The sequence below is a fragment of the Sander lucioperca genome, chromosome 7 (assembly GCF_008315115.2).
Source record: "Sander lucioperca isolate FBNREF2018 chromosome 7, SLUC_FBN_1.2, whole genome shotgun sequence".
Lineage (NCBI taxonomy): Eukaryota > Metazoa > Chordata > Actinopteri > Perciformes > Percidae > Sander > Sander lucioperca.
In genome coordinates this window covers 20,023,775-20,047,765 of record NC_050179.1, presented here as the reverse complement: position 1 = coordinate 20,047,765, position 23,991 = coordinate 20,023,775, and the positions used below count along the sequence as shown (strand labels likewise).

At 38.8% G+C, this 23,991-nt stretch overlaps 3 protein-coding genes across 15 annotated transcripts in view; 2 read left to right on the top strand and 1 right to left on the bottom strand.

The window, feature by feature from the left end:
- Positions 1-4,281, bottom strand: part of lrrk2 (leucine-rich repeat kinase 2) — a 52,450-nt gene extending 48,169 nt beyond the window's left edge. For 2 of the 3 annotated variants that reach the window (XM_031295303.2, XM_031295301.2), the window contains exons 1-4: positions 3,389-4,281; positions 2,160-2,245; positions 1,107-1,216; positions 159-247 (exon numbers count right to left, since the gene is read on the bottom strand). In XM_031295303.2, the coding sequence (XP_031151163.1) occupies positions 159-247; positions 1,107-1,216; positions 2,160-2,245; positions 3,389-3,536 (433 nt within the window). In that variant the 5' untranslated portion in view covers positions 3,537-4,281. The remainder of the gene's footprint in view (positions 1-158; positions 248-1,106; positions 1,217-2,159; positions 2,246-3,388) is intronic. The other variant, XM_031295304.2, reaches the window with a different exon arrangement.
- Positions 4,282-4,690: 409 nt separating this feature from the next.
- Positions 4,691-17,578, top strand: LOC116046851 (proton myo-inositol cotransporter-like). Of its 6 annotated transcripts, XM_031295313.2 has the most exons (13): positions 6,144-6,516; positions 6,622-7,088; positions 7,212-7,371; positions 9,040-9,248; positions 9,409-9,517; positions 9,746-9,909; positions 10,272-10,386; positions 11,533-11,658; positions 12,093-12,211; positions 13,556-13,708; positions 15,519-15,691; positions 16,673-16,741; positions 16,840-17,578. In XM_031295313.2, exons 1-13 carry the CDS (start codon positions 6,506-6,508, stop codon positions 16,846-16,848), a joined length of 1,884 nt encoding a protein of 627 aa, XP_031151173.1. In that variant the 5' UTR covers positions 6,144-6,505; the 3' UTR covers positions 16,849-17,578. The 6 variants fall into 6 exon arrangements, with proteins under 6 accessions (XP_031151174.1, XP_031151175.1, XP_031151176.1 ...); XM_031295314.2 differs by lacking the exon at positions 6,144-6,516 and adding an exon at positions 4,691-5,185 and having other exon boundaries at positions 6,625-7,088; positions 16,673-17,578; XM_031295315.2 differs by lacking the exon at positions 6,144-6,516 and adding an exon at positions 4,691-5,185 and having other exon boundaries at positions 16,673-17,578.
- A 3,031-nt stretch (positions 17,579-20,609) lies between these two features.
- The window catches only part of kif21a (kinesin family member 21A), a 54,671-nt gene continuing 51,289 nt past the window's right edge, over positions 20,610-23,991 (top strand). For 3 of the 6 annotated variants that reach the window (XM_036003407.1, XM_031295309.2, XM_031295307.2), the window contains exon 1: positions 20,610-21,048. In XM_036003407.1, the coding sequence (XP_035859300.1) occupies positions 21,005-21,048 (44 nt within the window). In that variant the 5' untranslated portion in view covers positions 20,610-21,004. The remainder of the gene's footprint in view (positions 21,049-23,991) is intronic. The other 3 variants (XM_031295311.2, XM_036003408.1, XM_031295308.2) reach the window with 1 other exon arrangement.

Here is a 23,991-nt window from a genome sequence, read left to right as displayed (position 1 = left end):
TGCTGTGACTGTTTGTTGTTCTGTCATGAGCACACTGAGGCAAATTCTGAACAACAAAGTATGGCAATAAAGTATTGAATCTTGGATCCATCTTCTAGTGCTCGTAGCAGGAGTGATGCCCTGATGTGTTGTAGCATATTTCCTGTGTAGTCCTGTACCTGATCGGAGCAGGAGAGCCAGGGCTCGGAGTCCAACCATGGTCACTCTGCAGTCTGTCCTGTACTCAGATAGTACTTTCAGGATCTGCCTGGAAAACACATCAGGACCGACAAAAAATGAACCAAGGCTGCAGCCAAGACACACGTGTACTCAGAACTTCTTGAACATTTGGTGGAATACAAATTGATATGGAGAACATATTAGACAGCTATACAAAAGGAACTGAAAAAGTGACTTACAGATGCAACTGACATTGTGTGATACTGTTACATGACCACAGACGGTTACCTATAATGATCAGGAACTGAAAACTACCTCAGAACAATGTGGACCTGAAACATCTTAGTGCCTGCCAAAATCTATTAACTTAAGGAAAAACAAATGTAGACAAGGTAAAGGGGCTTAAATTCATTCACATTTTGTTCAAAAGTAGCCTGCTCAAATGTGGAATGATGTTTTTAAATCTGGACACGCATTAAGCTGGCACCGATTTAAAAAAAGAGATGATGAGGATATATCAATTTCCACTTTATATATTTACTCTAACACATTTTCTAAGAAACCTTAAAATCCATGAAACTCAACATCACAAAGCAACCAACAAAAATCAACATTATGCTTAATAACTCTCAAAGTTTTTACTTTTTTTTCACTTCTTTTTGGGACAATTACCTTTTGAACTAACAAGACTAAGAGTTTACAGCCATGCCAATAGCGCTGTGAGGCGCTGCTTTGAGCTAAATGCTAACATCAGCATGCTAACATGCCTACAATGACAATGCTAACATGCTGATGTTTTAATGTTTACTATGTTCACCATCTTAATTTAAGGTGTTAGAATGCTAGCATTGGATAATTAGCACTAAAACACAAAGTACAGCTGAGGCCGATGGGAACGTCAACTAACAGTAGTTCATCACAGCTACAGCACCTATGTATTTACTTACTGGTGCACTCCCAGTACATCCCAGTCCTTGGCTGCCTGCAGAGGTCTGGTCAGCTGGTCCAGCGTATCGGGGCATATTTCAATTAGACGACACAGCAATGACCAACCCACCTGTAGCAAGAAGATTACACCGTCACACAATAGAGGCCAAAAGGCAAGTCAAACTATCAAAATAAAACTATAGATGAAGAAGAAGAAAAAATCAGCTGGTGGAAGTGCAACTTAACCTGCAGATGATTTGCCAATGTGAGGAGTCAATGTCTATTTTACATTTAAGATGCTCGAGCAATTTTCCAGCTGAAGACCTAAAAAATTATTTAAAAACTTGTTTGACTTGATTGTAACAGAGCCAAAAGCAATAAGCCTTTGTCCCTATCTAAAGCGTTATGTCATATACATATATAAGCAACAGCTGAATCGTTGTTGCAGTATGTAAAAAAAATGGTCAACAAAAACATGTTTGAGACAAAATCCTGCTAAATGAGCATTACATGATTTACAGTATCTGACAAAAATACAACACACACAGCTCTGACAGCTCAAAAGCCCAAATAAAAAGGCGACAACTCTTAAGGAAAACTGTGTAACAGCAACAGGAGAGAAACTCAGAATACTTCAAAATCTGTTTGTTTTTTTTTATCCCTAAAATGAGTCTGTTATGACTGGCTGACTCACAATCTGAGTTTTGGTTTTTGTTATGCTCCAATCTCACCTCTGATAAGCTGCAGTCACAAGACACAATAAACATGCTAGATCAGGTGTAGGCATGTCACCTTTGGATGACTTTTAAGCTTAGTAGGTGATGCTGTTGTACAAACTTTAACATCTGTGTGTGTAGTTTAAGATTGCACACTATTCTGTTTCCTTTCAGAACATCACAGACTGATACTTGGACATTTGTCATTAAAAAAAAACTGTGTTTAAAGCCACCACATGAAGTCTGTTCTCTCTATTTAGGCAGACAAAGTTCAAGATGGCTGAATAGCACACTGCTGATGCAAAAAGACAACTAAATAACACAATGTGAGATGAGGTTTCTGATGTCCTACAGTACCTGCTGGACTCCTTTGCTGCTGATGTAGGACACCAGCACCACCATGAGGGGGACGTGGACATCTTTGTCTTCAAACAGTTCAGCTGCTGCAACAAAGTATAAGATATGACGTGACAAGTTAGCTTTGAATGAAAGGGACGCAGTCGTTTACACTCATTTTTATTTTTGAATGCGTATAGTAAGGCTCGGATAATAAGCAATAACAAGGATCAATCAATCACCAATCAACTAAATGTTTCATCCCTAATTGCAAGTCCTGCGTTGAATATTTGAAATACATAAAATAACATGAATATTATCAAAGAAGTGTGCTTGAGTACAAAAAGTAAATTATGTATTTTGATAAGTTGTGTACCATCTTAATATTAAAAACCAGTTGTTGCTCTGTTGGAATAAACACAGACCAAACTTTACTACAGTAATGTGTCTGTGTGTCTCTATGTGTCATATCTTTATCTGCAAACTATCAACTACAATTGGGTGTTGAATGTAGTGCAGTAAAATTAAAGTACCTAAGGTTAAAATTGCAGAAAACAGAATTAGTAAAAGTCCCATAATTATACTTAAACTTATAATCAGTGCAGACACCCAAACTGCCAAGTAATACTCTCTTACGACCAAACAAAGTCACTCTAAAGCAATGGTAAAGTGTTGTACTTAAGTACTTTTTTGAGGTACTTGTACTTTACTTGGAGTGTTTCCATTTCCTGTAACTATTTGCTCAGTTCCACTACATTTAACAAGAAAATATTGTACTTACTTCTCCTTTACATTTATATTACTTACTTTAGAGAATAAGATCTGACCTACAAATATATGATCAGTTTATAAAATATGATGCACTATTACAGATTAAACTACTGTACCCCACAGTGTATGAAGATAATAATATAAGCTCCACCAACATTGAAAGTATGCTTTACATGCTAATACATTAGAAATAATAATCCAATAATATAACAATAGATGTGGACATTTTTCTGCATAATGAGTACTTTTATATTTTAAGTAGCCAAAAAAAAAAATCTGACAATATCTGTACTACGATTTTGAATGCAGGACTTGTGATGGAGTATATTTACACTGTGGTATTACTACTTACTTAAGTAAAGGATCTGAGTACTTGTCCCACAAATTCGGTTTAAGTCAAACAACATGGCTAAAGGAAATCGTGCCTGTTCATGATGAGCAGCAGCATGATGCACATGCAGGAAGAATGGGTTTCCTACCATTGTCGGTGTGCGCCAGGAAAAGCAGGTCCTCAATTATTTGTATTAGTGTGCACAGTTGTCTGTCTTCTTGCAGGATTTTCAGCCTCACCAGAAGTTTCTTCAACCTTTCTTCTAACTCCTCGTTGTTAACCATGGTCTTTAACATGCTGTTTTCCAGCTGAGGAGTTGCATTTAAGTCAATCAGTAACGTTACAATCCCTCAGAACCGAGCTTCGGGCGGGCCAAACTGCTGCAGCATTGCTACAGTAGCATGGGAAGAAACGAGTAAAGTGGCACTCATTTCATTACATCACATTAGCCTACTTAATATTAGCTATGTTACATCATGTTACATTAGCTACAGTAACATTACGGATAAGTGGCAGGCCGTCACGACTAGAGAAGCTGTCAGTGTGACGGGGTTTCGGTTCAGACGTTGACATCACCGTCCTCGGCTAACTTTCTTCTGGCAGAGAAACATGTTCCTCTTTATGTAGACTCTCTGTTGTTTCTGTGGGAAAAACCACTTCCACGTCCTTTCTGAGATTATGACAACCGTGTTCCTTCTTCCTTAAAGTCACATCATATGACTCCGGTTAGAAAAAACTTCCCGTCTGTTAAAGAGGAAACTCGAAGCAGACCGTGCAGCACGGGGGGGGGTGCGAAGAATCGTCTAATCTGCCACACAGACAAACCGCGTTCCACTCTCGGTAAAGTTTGTAGGCAGAAGGCTACATAGATTTTAAAACCGAATAGTTTTTTAACTCGATTTACGTTGGCTGTGATTGACAGTTTACACTTTTAGGGGCTATCGAGTGGCATTAAGCTGCCTCCCCCACCGGAGTCTGATGTCAGTTACTGATTTACCGATTTATAAAACAGTTATAGACTTGGCAGTGATTTGCGCCGTATTACATTCAAAGAATTGCAATTTGAATGTTTGTTTGCAAATTGACAAATATACTAAGCCAGTAGAGCAAATATTCAAACGTTTTACAGCTAAATTGAAGTGATATCTAAATTCGGCATACATCACTTCACACAAAACTGCGATTAATTCTTTATTTCTGTCGGTTCTTCTCTCGCCACCGTCGTCTTTAATTTGTATTGCGCATCTATCAGTGTAACTGCGGTTTTTTTTAAAATTAGTAATATTACCAAGTGTCCAATTTAGTAACTGAGTAAATATTTTTTGTAAATAATAAACAGTGAAAAATAGGGACTATAACAGTGTTGTATTGAATGTCTAAATCTTTTACCACATTAAAATGTTGTAATTCACATAATTTTTTTCCTGCTTGTTTTTCCTGGAATGAAGGCAGGTTGAATTTGTCAAAAATGGAAATAGCAAACTTCTTTTAGGGGTAAAAATGCAAACATAAAATAACTTTAATTTGCCTATGACATAAATAACCAAATAAAAAAGACAAACAGTTCACCTGATCTTCTAATAAAAAAGAGGGGAATGCCGTTATAATAAAACCCAAATTCATCAGTCATTTTCTAGGATAATAAATCGCTTAATATGGAAACATGTTGTGAGTGCTTCCTCATACTGCGCCGCCTTAATATCTAATTCGAGCAATGCAAATCCCTACTGTTTAACAGGCATGATAAGGTAACACAGCTGTCTGCTGTGATAATCATAGTGGAGGCACAGGTAAATTATTTAAACAATGTAAATGGGCGTGTTCCTCCTTTCCTGAAGACTTCAGGCTGAAGCAACATCATATGATCCGGGCATACAGTCCATCGATCCGGGGCCGTCCGCCAAACTTCCTGTTTGTTGGAGAGGACACAACAACATTGTTTCAGGTCAGGATACGCTTTTCACTGGTCTAGTTCAGTTAATTTTGCACGGATATCATCTGTTTTATGTGTGAGTTTCATATTTATCTGCCGTGAGTGATAATATTTGTTCCAGCCAGTAGTTCAGTAAAGTTGGAAAGATTCGAAGTTCCGGGTTCCGAGTAATGTCTCCAGAACTACTACTCCAAAACTAAAACAGCTGATATAGGCTACAACACAGCCAACTTTTGAAAAAAAGCGTTTGCATAATTCTGGAAATATTCAATATAGTTAATAAAAAACTAGGCTACTTCACACATAGCCTAACTACGTAGTTATGTTCATGCTTGTACACACTTTTGAAGAAAGAAATGCTTTTGCATAGATTTTCCCACATACTGCACTTGTGATCAATGCACAATTTGTATCAATAAATAAACACTAGGTTACCCTACTACTAATACATTCTCAGATATTAGTTGGCTTTTGAGATATTCTCACCACCCGCCCAAACTGGCGACCCTCTGTGTAAAAGTGGAATAGATGTACTTATGTATAGGTCAATTAATCATGTAAATAAAATAAGTGTATATTTTTTATACAATTAAAAAATACAGGGATAAAAATTGGTCGGCCACATGTGTGCCGATTTGCCGAGTAGACAAATAAATGGTATGAACTTCTGTTTTCACGTATACAACATTTGCCGATAAACAAGGATTTACAAAAAATGATAGACTTTAAAGGGAGTTTGGCGCTGCGTTCTAAAGAAAGTGACAAGTTTCTTCCAAAAATGAATGAGTATGGAATTATTTGGAATGCGAATGACGCATCTTATTTAATAGTTATTGTGTGTGTGTATATATATATATATATATATATATATATATATATATATATATATAATATATATATATTTTTTACATTATAAGTCGTGAGACAACTTAGTCTTTTTATTTTGTAGGTGGTTGCTCTTTTTGCCTCTGGGCTGGCAGCTGGCAGGTGACGTACACATAAACATGAAACATGGCCGCCGCTCTCAGAGCTAAGGGTAGCATAGTTGTAAACAATCGTTGAAAGTCAATTTGAAGCTATGGTGTGAAGCCATTAAAGTGCATCGTTTAGGCAAATTTCTCACATGACATGGCAGTGAAATCTGCTGTAGTCCTACTAACAGAACCGCAAAGTCGACCACAGGGGCTTATAACGAAATGTTATCGTTAGCTAAATTTAGCTAGTATAGCTGTTAAAATGTCGAGGTTTTGGCTTGCTCCCTGTTTCTTCTCCTGAGCTGGACCGCAAGAAAATGCCAGTTGAAGATTATTTGGACGTCTGGCATTGCAAATAATGCAGCATAAGTATCTCCTTTTGTTTGGGCCCACTTTGTTATCAACTGCTACGTTTTGAGGGAGATTGTATGCGCTGACAAATTATCTTAACTCCTGGTTTTCCCCCATGTCCAGCAGCCACGATGAATACAGCCTGAAGCACATGAGCAGCTCAATGGGCAGCAAGAGGCAGAAAGCAGAGGATGGCGGAGAGCAGACTCTTATTGCACCTCTACCTGCTACTGGTGGGGATCTCCTGGACCAAGATGCCTCCACACCAGGGTTCGTCTATGTGTTGGCGTTCTTCTCTGCCCTGGGAGGATTTCTCTTTGGTTATGACACCGGGGTGGTCTCCGGGGCTATGCTGCTCCTGAAGGAGGAGATGAACCTGAGTGCTCTGTGGCAGGAGCTGCTGGTTTCCAGTACTGTTGGGGCTGCGGCGCTCTCTGCCCTGAGTGGAGGCTTCTTAAATGGTTGGCTGGGGCGCAGGATCTGCATCCTTTTGGCCAGTTTCATCTTCAGCATCGGTGGCATCGTCTTGAGTTTAGCCCCGAACAAGGTGGTTCTCCTTTTGGGCAGAATCACAGTTGGTTTGGGCATAGGTGAGTTGGTGTCATTTGGATACGTACATCCAGGTAAAGTGAGGGGATTATCACATAGGACTGTGGATCATGTAACAGAATAGAATTAGAACTTATTGTCCCTTTTCTTGATTTCCGCATCAGGCATTGCTTCTATGACAGTTCCTGTATACATCGCCGAGGTTTCTCCCCCTCACCAGAGAGGTCAGCTGGTCACCATAAACTCCCTCTTCCTCACTGGTGGCCAGTTCATTGCCAGTGTAATCGATGGAGCTTTCAGCTACATGAGCCACGACGGCTGGAGGTATGCACATTGGTTCTACCACTATACTGTCTTCACTGCTAGTAACTTTCCATGAGAGGCGTTTTTCTTTAGTTTTGTTTACCCTGTCTCTTTATTTGTGAAGAGCGTGACTGATGACTGATTGTCAATATTAGCTTGTCCCAGATAAATTGATATTGGCAAATTGTTACAAGAAACCGCAGTAGAGAAATGCCAAAGGTTTTGTTTGAGGTTATCTAGTATTGGGGTTGCAGTTCTATAGTTTGTCCACCTGAGAGTACTGACAAGTTTATTGTTCAACTGTGAGATATCTTGGTTACACTTATTAAACTTTTGCAACTCTAAAATATTGTTATTGGGGCTCGGCTTAAAAAAAAAAAAATCCAATATTGGTAGGCATTATTTTTGTGCACTCTGATGTTTGCTTGCTCACAACATTGTATGGCTTTAGTGTGTCAGGGGCAGTTCTGACAGCTGAAGGACCCAGGCGAAGCAAACAAAGGGTCATATATGGTAGAGGTGCAACGATGAATCGATTAGTTGTCAACTATTAAATTAATCGGCAACTATTTTGATAATCGATTAATCGTTTGAGTCATTTTTTTATTAAAAAAAAATAAGATTTCTCTGATTCCAGCTTGTTAAATGTGAATATCTTCTAGTTTCTTCTCTCCTTTGTGACAGTAAACTGAATATCTTTGAGTTTTTGACAAAACAAGACATTTGAGGACATCATCTTAGGCTTTGGGAAACACTGATCCACATTTTTCACCATGTTTTGACATTTTTCTTTTTTTTTTTTTCGCATTTATTTATTTAAAACAGGGACAATGTACAATATACATTAACCTTAGACAGGAGAGATGCATTTTACCAGGTTGTAGCACTTGTGCTAATTTCCACCTGTAGTCCCTGGGCAGCCTGATGTCAAACAAATAAATTTAATAACACATTTATCCCAAAACCAACATTAACATGATCATACCCTTCATTCATTCATCAACATTCATTTACAGATATGCTCCCCCATACACATCAGTTACTATACATTATGTGAACATGTTTGTTTTAAAAGAAGCCATTTTTTGGCCTGATATGAAAAAATGTTAAAATTTATAAGTGTCATCAGCTCAGTTGGCAACTTATTTCACTGTCTGATAGCCACACTTGAGAAAGCTGAGCTGCCGAATGCCATTTTACACTGAGGAATCCTACACTCGCCCCGAACAGTCGCTCGAGTCGCTCGAGATGTAATTTCTGAGCTCAGTGAGATACATTTTTTAACCGGAGGTGCTGCAATACCATTTAGTTATAGATCAAACAACTAATCGATTAAGTGAGAAAATAATCAATGGATTAATCGACTATGAAAATAATCGTTAGTTGCAGTCCTAATATATATGGATGGTTTTATCAAGGCAATACTGATACTTAAAAAAACAAATGCAGGGATTGGTTTGGATTTCAATGCGCTGAACATCCTCAAATGTGTGTCTTTGCTGCCCTAGTTTATGATTTAGATTTGTACAATGATGATGCTGCTTGAAATTGACTCCCTGTAATGCCCTCCAAGACCTCTGAGAGTCTTCAGACCCCACCTTGAGAATCAGCGGTGGCAGATGTCTCTTGTAGCATCTCACATCGGTATTTTTCAACCCTTCACTCCTTCTCGTTCTCTCCACACTGTAGGTACATGCTGGGTTTGTCCGTTTTCCCAGCAGTGCTGCAGTTCGTCGGCTTCCTCTTCCTGCCGGAGAGCCCTCGTTGGCTTCTCCAAAAGGGCAGGAACCAAGAGGCCCGCCAAACTCTCAGCCGGATTAGAGGGGGCCAGAACATTGACGAGGAGTACGACACCATCAAAACCGTCATTGAGGAAGAGGAGAAAGAGACTGGTGGAGGTGAAATATTTCTGTGAAAACAGAAAAAAAATAAATGCCTTGACAAAATGAGCTTGTCTGTATGGGACAAAACTGCCTTTTGTGCAAAGTGACATCGATAGCCAAACATTAAAAAAATGTAGGTACATGAGTGGAATTTTTTGGCTGTTTTTTTCTTTAGGACGCTTTGTTATTTTGCGGATCCTTCGCCATGGCCCGACTCGAAGGGCTCTTATCGTTGGCTGCGGCCTCCAGATGTTTCAGCAGCTGTCTGGGATAAACACCGTCATGTAGGTCGATCCCATCGATTTATCTTGTAATAGCTCCCGTTTAATTATCTACCTACTGTCTGACAACATCGCCCACTATTGTAAAAAGCTCAAGTGATAGATCAGAGCCTTTGTGTTTTTAAGATGTCCTGACCTGTCTAACTGGAAGACCCTCTGCTGAGATTTGGTTGGAGGTTGGAATGCAAATTGATTTGGCTTTTCATTGAACCTCTTCACTCTTTTTTTTAGGTACTACAGTGCAACCATTCTGCAGATGGCCGGAATACGGGATGTTAAACAGGCAATCTGGCTGGCTGCTGCAACTTCTGCTACCAACTTTGTGTTCACCTTAGTTGGAGTCTGGCTGGTGGAGAGAGTGGGCCGCAGGCACCTGACCCTTGGCAGCCTTTTTGGTTTGTAATTTAGATATTCCTACAGTCATTTAAAGATTTTCAAAATCCAGTGGTTAGTTGATTTTAAATCCATAACAGAATAGAATCATTCTAAAATAGAGAAAGTCTTGCTTAGATTTTGATGTTTTATTGAGATAGTTTATATCTATTAGGTATTGTGTCATGTTACCATAGCATTTAGTTATTATTAGTATTCAGATGGACATACAATGGACAGGGAAAGCCACTAGGATACAGTGTCTTTCTCTATATTTTCTTTGTAGTCTTATGCAGAAGTCTCTGTAGAATTTATTTATCCAGAATTTATGGAGACATTTTTTTCTTCATCAGAGCTTCATTTAGTGTTTTTCTCTCTAATGCAGGTACTGCTCTGAGTCTGACTTTGTTGGCCGTCGGATTCTTGCTATCTGCCCAGTATTCTCCGCCTATCACCCTCCACCCAGTCGACTCTCAAAACTCAACCTGCAGATTGTATGGGTAAGAGAACCCACCAAAGCTACACAGTCATTAGAATTATTACCATCAACTATTCATATTCATTTTGAGACGTTAGTTTACAGTTTTTCTTAGTGATCCTGATATTGATCCTGGCGTATGTAGGCAATGTGGCTTCATGTCAAGTTATGGCCAGTTCAATGTCCCCTTGGCTTGGTTCCTTGTTCAGTCCCAAAGAGTGAAATCTTCTTTTTAGTCTCACAATTTTGCTTCATAAAGGGTGCAATTCATCGTACTTTCTACACTGACAGAAGCCACAGTCGTGTTTAATGTTGATTCAGTGTAATTCACTGGACATGACTCACTTTTTCTCCACAAGCAAAATTTCTCGAATCACCATCACTCTCGTCGCCTACACATGACCCAGAGCTGAATACATCAAATCTGGCCACCTTTTCAAGTAAAATGTTGAAAATTTTTCCCGAAAATTGCAATGATTAAATATGATTCTTTTGGGGCTTTATTGGTAGGACAGCTTAGACATAAAAGGGGAGAGAGAGGGGAAATAACATGCATCAAAGGGGCGCAGGTCAGAATTGAACCCGCGGTCGCTGCGGCGAGGAATGAGCCTCTGCACATGGGGCGCAAGCTCTACCGGGTGAGCTACCCAGGTGCGCCGGAAAAGTAGGTTTTGACATGTAATTACTTAAATATCATAGTGATACAGGCTTCAAATTGTGAAGTTACAATTCATGATTGATATCTGTGGAAAGCTGCTCCTTGGTAAACCTTTCGGAATCAAAAAGTATATTTCTATCTTTACATGAGTCCAGTTTCTATTACACAAATATTGAAATATCCAAAAGGCTTTTGGAGCCACCCATATGATCCAAATGCATAAAAAGCACTTAAATTGAGCTAAATTTGACTCCCGGAGGTGTACCTGTATTCACCTGTGTTGTGATTTGACCAAAGATCCATCTCATTGTTCTTCCTGCGTCTGTGGTAATTGTTTTCAACTCGATGTAAAGCTTTACTACCTTATCACGAGTGAAGTTATTATCGCTGCTGACAGGGTGATACGTGTGCTCGTCTGTTGCTCAGCCAATAGTACGGCATCCTTGTGTGGACATGTGTGTATTTGAGAGTATGTAAGTGAGGTGTTTCACATTCAGCTCTGTCCTCAAGATCCTGTGAACTCTGCATGTTGGATCCGGACTGTGGATTTTGTTATCGTGAAAACGGCACCGGAGTGTATGACTCCTCCTGCGTTCCTGTCAATCAAGTGTCCACAGAAGACGCCGCCTGGGGAAGGTCAGACACCGCTTTTTCTGTGTGGTTGTGTCACAGTACATACTCCCAGCATCCATGTGGCTGTCATTACAACATTATCATTATGTTTCAGATATGTCTTTAAAAATATATCTACAGTAGAAGCACCTGTGATCTGCACTGCAGTTAGATTGCTTTGCACATGACATAATATCCAAAGTAGCAGTTAATAAAAGCAAAGAAAGGCAAATTTGCTCGCTTTCAGCATCTTTAAAGTTGAAGCTGAAGGAGTCACATTGTCTTTGTGCTACTGTACTTGATACTCAAAATACAGAAATCAAATGCAGCAGAAAGAATTGCCTGCAAACCAGATTTTCTTTTTTGCTGGATTATCAAGATTGAGTTGAAGTAGGTCAATCTGCAAAACCTTTAGAGAAATGTTGGTTTCCATTCCTTGCAATGTTTCTTTCATCCAGGTGTTCCAACCAGACAGAGGCAACTGATAGCCCCATCTGGGCCTACAACTACTGTCCAACATCGTACTCCTGGGTCGTCCTGCTGGGCCTCATCCTCTACCTTGCATTCTTTGCTCCAGGTCTGAAACGACTTTGTCATTGTCTTTCAAACTTCTAATATCCAACAGTCTTCCTATATATATATATATATATATATATATATATATATCTTACTACAGCCTAAACCATCTTTGATTGTTCTGAGCTAGTTTCCGTTTAAAAATAAATAAATTATTAAGTCATATTTATGCAATACATTCACGAGGCATGAATGGCAATGTGTATATGAATGGGAATATACTGTATTTGTTTTGTTTATTTTTTTACTTCTGCACATATGTGTGATAATATGTATATAAAATACAGAAATTAATGATAATACATTTTATAAAATTGATAATATTCTGAGGGACCTAAGAACAAAATAAGAATAAAATAGAATGTAAAAAGGGTAGGTGTAATAAGCAAATGCTTCAACCTACACCTTTTTCGATCATCAGTATTGATTATAAACGAGTTAAGATGACACTGCATGAACTAAGGTGACACTTTGTTTTTGGTTGTTTTTTTTACCATTTATGTTATGTATTTTTATTTTATTATTTCAGGACAATGCACATTTGATGAACATGTACAGCAGTACACGTAAAAGTGCCAGATTGTAGCCCAAGGGCTAATTTCCATCTGTAATCCATTAGGCAGATTGAAATTACAATAAAAAAGGACAAAAGGTATGCAGTAGTAACATTTGCTATATAAAACAGAGTAAAACAGAACGAAAGAAAAGAAAAACAGGACAATTCATTAGTAAGTGTTAAAAAAGAGACAATTCATTAGTATGCTCTACTGGGCCAGTACGGTACAGCATACAGGTAGAGGTGATTATACAGTTGGTCAGCTCTAAGCCAGCTCTAAGACAAAAGATATACAGTAGTAACATTTGCTATATAAAATGTGGAGAAACAGGATGAAAGAAAAAGAAAAACAAGACAATTCATTAGTAAGTGTTAAAACGGAGACACAATTTATTAGTATGCTCTACTGGGCCAATACGGTACAGCATGCAGTCAGAGGAGATTGCACGTTTGGTTAGCTCTAAGACACACCTTTACCTGGCTCTTAAAGGTGGCCAGAGTGGGACATTCCCTTATACATACATGTAAGTGATGTTGTGTATTTATGTGATTGATTGACTCATTGAAATAAACTAAACTCAGAAAAACACAAAAACATCACACACCTTTCACTTCACTGTGACACAAACCCTGTTGGCCGATACAGGAAACAGTTGCCAGATAAAGGGAAGGCTTGTTTATACTGGACCCTGAAAAAACAATCTTCCTGCTAACAAATGCCTAACCCATTTATTATGTGTATGATATGAAGAATAAGAAAAAACATAATGTGTTGCCTCTTTGTGTTAGGTATGGGCACCATGCCTTGGACAGTGAACTCGGAGATCTACCCACTGTGGGCTCGCAGCACCGGCAACGCCTGTTCAGCCGGGGTCAACTGGATCTTCAACGTCCTGGTGTCTCTGACCTTCCTTCATGTCGCTGAGTATCTGACCTATTACGGTAAGATGATGGTAATTACATGTCACATCATGAACTGCTTTTACGTGTGAGGCGAGGCATTTTTATCAGAAAAGCATGTGTTTGTTTTTATCATTATAGGTTGATTTTTGCTGTTTTTGAAATGGTTTTAACCCTCATTGTATTGTTCCCATTTCAAACTCAGCTATACATTATTCTGTGTTGCTCACACGGATTCCCCTGGTTAATCAGTTCACTTGGTACAGTTTTCTTCCAGTTCTGCTACTGATGTATCTCGGTTTCTTTATTTTATCCTGCTTTTATTCTCGGGTCAAATTTGACCCATATTCAAAGTTTCTATATCAGAAATTTGGGTTTCTTTCAAACAAATTGTCAAAGAACAATAACGTGGATGGTTCCATACAACGCTCTTCACAAGTAAAATAAATGATCAGTTAACTACTTTCATTGAATTTGGGTGTTTTATTAAATTGTATAGCATTTGAAAAAATAATTGGTGAAAGAACATTGAAAAAATTGACAAAAATGTCCTAAAAAGTTCAAAAACGTCAGAAAAAGAATGAGAAAAACATCAAAAAATAGAAAGAAATAGAAGCGGCAAGTGTCGAAAAAGACGACCAAAGAAAACATTTTAATTTAAATTTTCACCTAGAAAAACTAAAAGTTGCATGGTCGACGGGAAGACAACGCAAGGGTTAAGAATATGTTGTCTGGGAAATCATCCCCTGGAACTTTAGTGGGAAACTTTTGCTTTACCCTGATCCTAAAATGTTTTTAGTTTTTTTTTACTCCTTGTATAACCAGGCGTGGATGGCGTTTATGGCAACAGGACAGTGGTGAGGGAGATGAGATGAAGTCCTGGTTTGCTTTTCAATAGAGCAGTGTGAAACACTATGCAGCAATACATGTTTCATTCATTCTGTCAAAGTGTCCCAGAGGAAGACAACCCTCACTCGCTCTCACATTGATTCGCTCAAAGAAAGCAGAGACAGGTCGGACACAAGCTCAAACTGCAATCAGACAGTGATTGTCCAGATTTAATAATAAACAATCAAATCTAATAATAAACAACCCCAAATGTCCTTAAAGTGCTCATATTATGCTCCTTTTCAGGTTCATAATTGTAGCTAGGTAAGGACTACTAGCCAGTCAGAAGCAGAGTATGAGGGAGTGCCACGCTAGCAGCTAGGCGAGCATTATAACATGTGTTACAAAGTGACGCACATTTGTCTCTGAAGTAAAGGCTGGACTACAATAGAGCTGTTTGGAGCAGTTTGTGAACAGTGTTTTCTGTTGGAGATGGTAAGTCCCTTTGGGGTGGACTTTGGGCTTTTTCACTCTGTAAACCTATAACATGCACAAAAAAGATAATATAACACAATAAAGGAAAGGGAAAAAGCCAAAAAGCATAATATGAGCTTTAAATTGAGCATATCGTTGGGTCGTTCACAAAACCAGCTTGGGGCATTTCATTTTTATCTAACAAAGGTTGACATTGTGACATTAAATAAACTGAAATGCTAAACCCCAGTTTGCATTTTCACTTTCCAGTTTTTAGGTAGCACATTGTCATTTGTTTTTGAAAATGAAAATGATCTTATTCTGCTGGACGCCAATTGAATTCTGTAACACCCTTTGCCTGTGTGGATGTGGAAGTCATGTCACCTTAAATCTCATATGAACCCAAACCTATCAACCAACATTTATCCATTGATCTTTGTCATTTTTTATTTTAATGTTGTCCCATATTATGCATACGCAAATGGCAGCCATAGCTCAGAACCATGAACTGCAAAAAATAAAATAAAATACATGTTCGTCTCTCTTCCAGGGGCGTTCTTTATGTACACCGGCCTGGTTGTTTTGGGTATCCTCTTCGTCCAGGGTTGCCTCCCAGAGACCCGGGGCCTGCAGCTGGAGGACATCGATAACCTGTTCACCGGTCAGCTCTGTTCCTGTGGAGCCTCCTCACCCCGTGATAAAGGCCACGTCCACTACATCCGGGTAAAAGGCAGCAACCACCTCCACTCTGACAACGACGCTTCAGATGTAGATTAGACTGGGGAGATTGTCTCTTTCCACTCTGTCCTTTGGTTTGCTGATGTGGGGAGGAGAGATAATCATGTTGCCTTCTGCTGGATGCAATCAAACACCAGCTAAAAAGGCATGAGCTCTCCGGTGATTGGCTATAAGTGGAACTTTCCCCTCACTCAACATCTGCTTTTTCCATCTGCCTTTATCTCACCTGGGAGTTGGTCTGCTTTTCATTTTTGCTTTTAGATAGATAGATAGATACTTTATTCATCCCGAGGGCTTTTGTGCATTCTTCTTGTTTCCCATCATTTCCTCTGTCATCATAAACGGGAAATATTGGAGCAAGACTTTCCAGGGTTATGGTGAGCATGGTTGATTGGAACGGTGTTGCTGGGATAATGATTAGCCCAGGAGAGTTATAGTATGTCATAAAAAAATCAGGTGACACGAACAGATTATGGTACTTTAATGGAAAGTCATTGTTTACAGTAGCAAACTGATCTGTATTTTCAAGGACATTAAATATAAGCTTTGGGGAATGACTTTTGTCATGATTGCAGTTGAGCATCCATCTTTTGTCTGGACTCTCAGACTTTTATTTAGATACCACGCTATAATACGTTTGTATTCTAGCCTTAATGATCTGTAGTTTTAAATTTTATGAAGATTACAGATCCACACATGGAGAAGTGAAAAACTCTGATTTCTGCTTTATTTTGACTTTTTCATATCTGTACACATTCTGTAGAACTCGTTCAAAACACATTCCTGCTGAAATCACTAACATGGGTTTAATCTTTTAATCTGTGCTGGTGTAAAACAAAAGAGTTGATTGTGCGCTGCTGCTATTGTTTGCACAAAGGGTGTCTTTTCAAATAAAAAAGAAGATAAATATATATAAATATATGGCAGAGTGCGAGAACGAGTTGCTCAAATCTTTAAATTTTCTAGCAAGGTTCGGAAATCCGCCCAGCACAATATGGAGCGGTGGGGTCAGACAGTGCCATAGCCTACATAACTGTAAGTACTGCATCAAGGTGCTAATAACTTCTGCTATCCTACATATACACACACATACAATATGCCTTTTATAATGATTAATATCTTTGTTTTTGCAGCTCAGATAATGGTGACCAAGTAGCCCTGAACAACTTAATAGCAAAGCACCTTTGTTTACAACATCCTATTTGCACAGGCACGCTTCAATTTGCACTTCAAAATCTTAACAACTACAAGATTTTTTAAAATTCTGATGCAGTCTTGTTTTTTATTAAACTGCAAGCTAGAAATTCCCATTCCATGTTTGTGCAACTGATGTGTTCCCTTTTTAAATGTTTTATTTTAGAACAATCATTATTTTCTAGTGATGTTTTTTTTTTTGTAATGTACAAGTTTTCTGATGAGTAAAATATTTGGAAATGGCACAAAAACATTAATATTTATGGGAACAAAATTTTCCAATATTTCTAAACACATTTTGTGGTTACAGATTTCACACAAAATGTCATATTTGTGTGTGTATATATATATAGTTGTTGAAAACTCACCAGCCTGTGCAAGAACTTAAAAAGGGAAAATGTATTTGTATATGTATTCAAAATACTGACAGACATTTTGTACACTTATGAAGTTAATTTATTGTTGGGTGGACAGTAAGGAGTGTTATGAAAAGGAAAACCAAGTTTATAGGTCATAGATCCATTTGACCTCATGACAAATGAGAGGTGTTCATGTTGCTACTGTTTTGTTTATATTTTGTGTATGAAATGCTCATGCTGTATGTACAATTACATTCCATGTCTCTTTGATCATGTTCTGTTCTGTGATCTTTGGGAAATAAATATACACACTTTGAAGACAATGTATTGCATTTATTATGCAAAACGAAAAGGCTTTGAGTAAGTGTTTACATTTCAAAAGTCAATAGATGAAATAAAATAATAGCTTCTGTGTTAGCTGTGTTGTAAGGCAATCTTTACCAGGTTAAAGGGTCAGTTTCCCTCAAATTACAAAAAAACGTATTGGGGCAGAAACAACCCATTTTTTCCTGAATCATTAATTTGCAATTAATCTAGATTAAAGGTGCTCTAAGCGATGTTGGGTGACGGCACTTCTTGTTGACGTTCGAAGTATTGTCAAACAAAACAAGGCTAGCTCGCCCCTCCCTCCTCCTATGTTTGGTGGTGCAGGTTGGACAGTTTGTTTTTGTTGCCGTGTGTGGAGCCTGGGCTGTCTACAGAGACCATGTTTTTTTTACAGTGTGTTCAGGGGACAGGCAGCTAGCGGATAGTGAGGAGGTGTTTGCTGTATGTGACAAACAATTTTGTAGCCTAAAAAATGCGTCCCATCGCTTAGAGCACCTTTTAATTGAAGCTACAAATGGAATTCCCTTCACCACAAAATTGTAATGGGGTGAAGGGAGACATCTCAAAAGCAATATCTGCAAACTTGGAAAAGTAAAACCAAACCTATCTGCAGGCTAGATACCACCAGAGTTGAATTATTTGTATATATAATTTGGGTGAACTAGCCCTTTAAATGTTGTTTTAAGGTTCAAGAAAATGTGTCCAACCATTGTGTATCCTGTGAGAGCTTCAGCTAAGGGAAGTGTTATGATTTGGAGTGTAAACGTAACAGTTGTAGATGTAAACCCGAGCCAACACATCATCAAGTTATGAGCTGATGACCCTGACCCACACAGTGCAGGTTAGCAATGAATGGGAGAAAAACGTTTTGACTAAAAAGTCATATTATTTGGGTTAATTTCTGTTTTGTGAAGTTAAACTAATTTGGGTATACATTTTCAAAATTTTGAAAATCGAAAACAGATTTTCAGTCTCTGTGGAGCAGCCAGCATGCAGTCTTTGGCTTGGCTTCACTATAATATGCACTGACGTGTGTAGTCATTAGTGAGCCTGTAGTTTGCCATGCCTTCCCTGTCCCGGTAACTTGATTGGGCTTGTAACGGGATTCCTCTATTCATGGTGTTATTACAGCTTTGCTGTGGCTTAGTTTTTTTATAACAGTATTTTTACTATGCTTTTTAACACATAAACACCAACACGGACAGACAAACAATACACAGTGGCCCCAGAAACTAAATATCTAAATATAAATTCTATTATTGCAAGCTATGATTTCTTTTAAAACAATATTTCCTTGTCTTTGACAAGTATATTTAAGTAAGGGTGTCCCAAGTCTTTAAAAAATGTCATCCATTTTTATATTGTTGCTTACAATTGTGTTGATAAGTCATGTCCAGCAGTTTTGCCCATGTAGATGTTACATTATGTTTAGGTTAGATTGAGTGTAATATACACTGCCCAATTTTAAATGTATTAAAGTATTTCTGCAGAGCAACGAGATACATGTGCTAACAATTACACAGTAAAATGTGCCAAAAGTTGGGTGAGCATTCCATTCCTATAGAAGCCCAGTATTCATGTTAAATGATGTTAAATGTTTCATGTTAAATGTTGACCTGTCAATATGCCCTGCAGTGGGTGTCAACTGGGCCCTCTGGAGGGACACACCATTCTCTTTAAAGCGTCCTTTAAATCCTGTATGTAATCAAAAAGACATTCTGCATCAGCACCTAGGAAATTTCCTCAAAAATCAGTTATGGTCCCTGTTGTTGTTGTTGTAGTGTACCCACTGTTCCACCACTTAGTGTCCTCACACAGAGCCATGATGGTTCATATCCACTGGGTGGCACTAAAAGTTCCCATAAGTGAGTAAGTAGTGAACTAGCATCATTTATACAGATCATTACTTTATAGATGGCACTAACCTGCAGGTATGTATTTCACGTGCATAGATGAATACTTTTGAACGTTTCATATGGACTTCATATACAATACTTTTATTCTAATGTTAATATGTTCATGCAATATGTATCTTGTAAATTGTCTATGAAGTTTGTAAGTTTTGCTTTTTATAATAACAAATTTCGGTAGGCCTAAATGAAACCAGTTTAGATCCATGTTGGTGTTTTAGAGATACAACCTCATCATGAAAGTATTACACAAATGACAGGATGTGTTTGTTTGACTTCATGCCAAATAAAACTAACTAAATATCAGATTGATTAAAAATAACTACCCCCAACATTGAAACATGTTTGATTATTTGATGACTAATTTGTATTGTTTATTATTACTGCTTTAAGGCTGTTCAGTTGTTTTGTTGTCTGTTATTTCTGTGTTCCTTTAATTGTGAAGTACACTAAGACCATGTTTAATGGTGATTTTACACTTTAAATATAATACGATTGATTGATTGGTTGGTTGATGACAATGCATGTAAAAAAATGCATTAGTTAAAAACATGACGTAAGATTAAGATAATGTACTTTTGATCAGTTACAATAAGAAAAACAATCTGACTACACAGCTGGAACAAAAGGGGAATTTCATATCAATATCACAATAAAGGAAATGACAAAAATTATATTAAAATAAAGTTTGAAAAAAGCAATAATAAACAATACAAAATAAGAAATCTCTAAACAAATGAATTAAAATAAAAACCCAAAAGTGCTGCAGAGACTTGTTACATTTGGCAGTATACTTTTCATGTGTTGAGACTTAAATCAACATTTTGATTGATATATGAGGAATTTACCTGATATAGTGTAATCAAATGTATCATGTGTTTAGGTTGATTGTGCAATTAACTGTATAGAGCAACCTAAATCACGTGATTACGCATTTAAATCTTTACAAAAATGAAAGTGTATTTCCAATTTTATACAAAAAATGTGAATAAACACCCTTGTTATGACGTCATATCGCAGCCGTTTTTCCCGGAGAGGGCGTGGCTTGCTGACGCATTGCGGCTCCCTCCCAAGTGCGTAAACGGGCAGCAGTAGCAGAGAGGCACGGCTGCGCGTGAGTGCATTTTTGTATGTGTGTGTGTGTGTGTGTTCACGTATACGCGCGCGGCAGTGGCTCACCTAGCAGCAGCAGTCTGCATGTGGGCTCGAGCCGGAGCTGAAGCATCCGGGCCGAACTGCGCAGAGATGCGGTGCACGTAAACGCGACATGAGGACACACCGCCTCACCTCCCCACGCTGATGTCATGGTTTAAAAACACCGTTAAGATATATTCTGTTTGTTTTGCAATGGCGACGCTGAAGTCGAAGTGAACAGCTCCGTTGCTCGGTCCGCTCGCCTGCCCGGGAGTGCACAGTTTTTTTTCTCACTCTTTTGCCAGGGCAAGGAGCCAAGACAGATAAATCCGTTTTTTTTTGTTCTTTTTCAATCGAGTATCGTATAAGGAATCATGACTTCGGGGCAGGACGATAGTTCAGTCCGTGTGGCACTGAGGTAAGTCACAAACATTCTTTTAATTGTCCATCAACGCTAAATGCGTAGCTGTGTCTTAATTGCCCGGTGCCACCTGTCAGTCAGTGCCGCGGGCCTAGCAAACACCTGCAGGTCAACAGCAGCAACACACACACACACACACACACACACACACACACATATCTATAAATGATCAGCCTCATTTCATTTTAGCACGGTGACCCAGTTCCAGCAGGGCACCTCTTCATGCTGCCACCGACTTTTCAGGACATATTTTCGGTCTGTTTTGTGGTCTACCTCCGCTAGGATTTGCAGTTTCCCAAAGTGTGATGCCCAGTATGTTTTCTGTGTATCACACCCATTGCACAGATGCACACACACACACACACACACACACACACACACACACACACACACACACACACATGTCTCCAGCACACTGACTCTGGCATGCACGAAGAGGGATGATATCATCTATTGTAAGGGCTGAGCTATCAGAGAAAGATGGAGTGAGGGTGGGAGAGAGACAATCAGCCAGTGTCTCCCCTAAATCCTGGCCTCTCCTCAAAGCCTCCTGCAGAGAGACAGTTAGTCGATGAAAGAAGAGCTTCACTGACAGCCAGGTTTAAGGAAAGGACAGTGGGCCGTTCAGTGCAGCTCGGGTAACGCTGTCAAGTCTGCTCTTTGTTTTTAGACAGCCCAGTCATGGCTCTAGTGATTCAAGCCTGTTAGAATCTTAGACATGTTTGATGTATCAGAAAAGAGACTTCCTTTCCTCCAAGTAAATACGCTTAATGTACTATTGTGCTGAAGTAGGCCGCTCCCACCCAGCTGGTGAGGTGGCACAGTGACAGTGGCATAATGGAAAACCAGTCTCTCTGTAGCTAGCACTCAAGGCCACTCAGGGACATTTAGATCATTATGAAATGATAGAGAATGGCTGTATTGTTGCATTCATCTTGTCTCTTTCTTCTGTATCCGTTCGTTTTCCTTCTTGTCCATGCTTGGATTTGCTCATTTGTGTCTAATACTCAACCTCACGCGCACTTGTTCACAAAAATGCATCATCATCATCTTGTGTGCATGTGGAGCAAGTTTGTCCACAGCTTCCTGATTCCATTTTCCATTTTGAAGGGGGAAATCCACATTTGCATCCTGTTGATGCTGCTTTTTGTTTGTTTTTGTGTGGGTTGTTTTATTCTCAGAAATTTTCCTTCTAAAACATTGTCATGCTAAGACGTTTTCCAGCGTGTTTTAGCAGAAAATGTTTAATTGGGTAAAACCTATCTTTAGCAAAAGCCATGTTTGATGTTTGGACTTTTAAAAAAAAACAAGGGTTTCTTTCTAGAGCTGCCATTTTGTGCCAACCTTTAACATTCATACAGGCAGAAATCCATCGTAAAAGAGAGACTGAGAGACACCAATTTCTACACCAACTATGTCAATAGATGTCAGTTTGTTTTGAGGAACGGGGCAAAAGTCATCCAGGGGGGGTTGCATGAAATCACCAGGCTGCCTAACTGACGCAGAGTAGAACATGCATCGACGAGGGAAAGTGATTCAACCAAGGTGAATTACGTTTTAATTACTGAACAGTTCCTGGAGCGCTCTGCAAATCACAAATCAATGATATCTATTACCAGTGGGACCAGTGTGGCAGGGTATCGGAGTGTGCCACGTAGTACAGTCAGGTGTCTCTAGCAGGTGACCTGCTTGTGCCTTTTTTGTTTGTCCCTCTGAAGCTGCACAGTTAGTGGAAAGAAACCTTCTAGTGGTAGCACTAAGAGACCATAAAATAACAACTCATGTACTGATGTAATGCTATACAATATGCCCGCCAATTAATACTGCCAGACTGTGAAAGGTACATTTATGTTGAGACTACTGTGGTGTTTTAACTAATTTCTGTGGGACAACTTGAGTCTGCAATTTGTAGTATTGTTGCCCAGGACTGGATCTATAGAATCCAAAATAAATATTGAATTATTAACCTATCTCAAACAGTGTCTCAAATTTCACAATTCATATGAGTGTGTGAAGCAAAATAACTGAATTTATAAAAGTAATTGTGTGCACATCCCACCTTCTGGCAGGTGCAGGACAAATGAAAAGTACTTTTAAGTGAAAAAAATGTAATGTCCGCAACACTGCTTTAAACTCCCATATTTAATATAAATGCAACGTTTCGACCCTACTGGGTCTTCTTCAAGCAAAATAACTGACACATAAAGCCAGTTTCTTACCCTAAATCTGATAGAGAAACTGCTAAACTAATTCTGGCCACTAACTAAAGACTCACACACATACATACTTGTCCAAACTGGACATAAGTATCTGTTCAAAATGACTTGCACTTTCTAAAAGACTCTTTCTAAGAGTGTGCAAATTGCAGTAGAAGTGTGGACAGCATTCATCCAGTAAGAGGTGGATGTTTTGTGTTGTGGTTCCAGGAACTAAAATTACAGCTCTGATTTTAGGACGGTACAGTAGGCCTTTCACTCTGTCGTATGTAAAACTAGTACTTTTTATAAGACATACCAAGAGAAGCACAGTTGATCTTTCTCAATAATATATTTTAGGCTTTAGACCTTGACTAATCTACACCACTGAAGCATTCAGGATATAATAATGCCTGTTAAACCAGGGTTGTAATCAGTATAATGGGGTTTATGCAGCTTTTTCCCCATCTAAGACACCTAGCTCTAGTAATAGGTTTGCAGTGGCATGTTTTAACTGCTACTAACTGAAAAAATAGTTTGTCACGACTGTTGACAAGTCTCACCTAGCACGTGCACAACCAGTTCAAATTGGGTGTGACAGTTCATTCGCTCAGCTGCTCTCTAAACCAAATAAACCCAACGAGCTCCAACATATTTGGGTATGCTCACTATGCAGGGTAAGTGTGTGATAACAAAATGGCTTAAATGCAATGGAAAACATGTTGAGCTTTTTTTGGAGACCAGC

Coding starts and splice junctions, on each gene's coding strand:
- LOC116046851 (XM_031295312.2), top strand. Junction 10,387..11,532: donor TCAACCTGCAGATTGTATGG/GTAAGAGAACCC, acceptor TCTGTCCTCAAG/ATCCTGTGAACTCTGCATGT. Junction 15,692..16,672: donor GCCACGTCCACTACATCCGG/GTAAAAGGCAGC, acceptor TAAATTTTCTAG/CAAGGTTCGGAAATCCGCCC.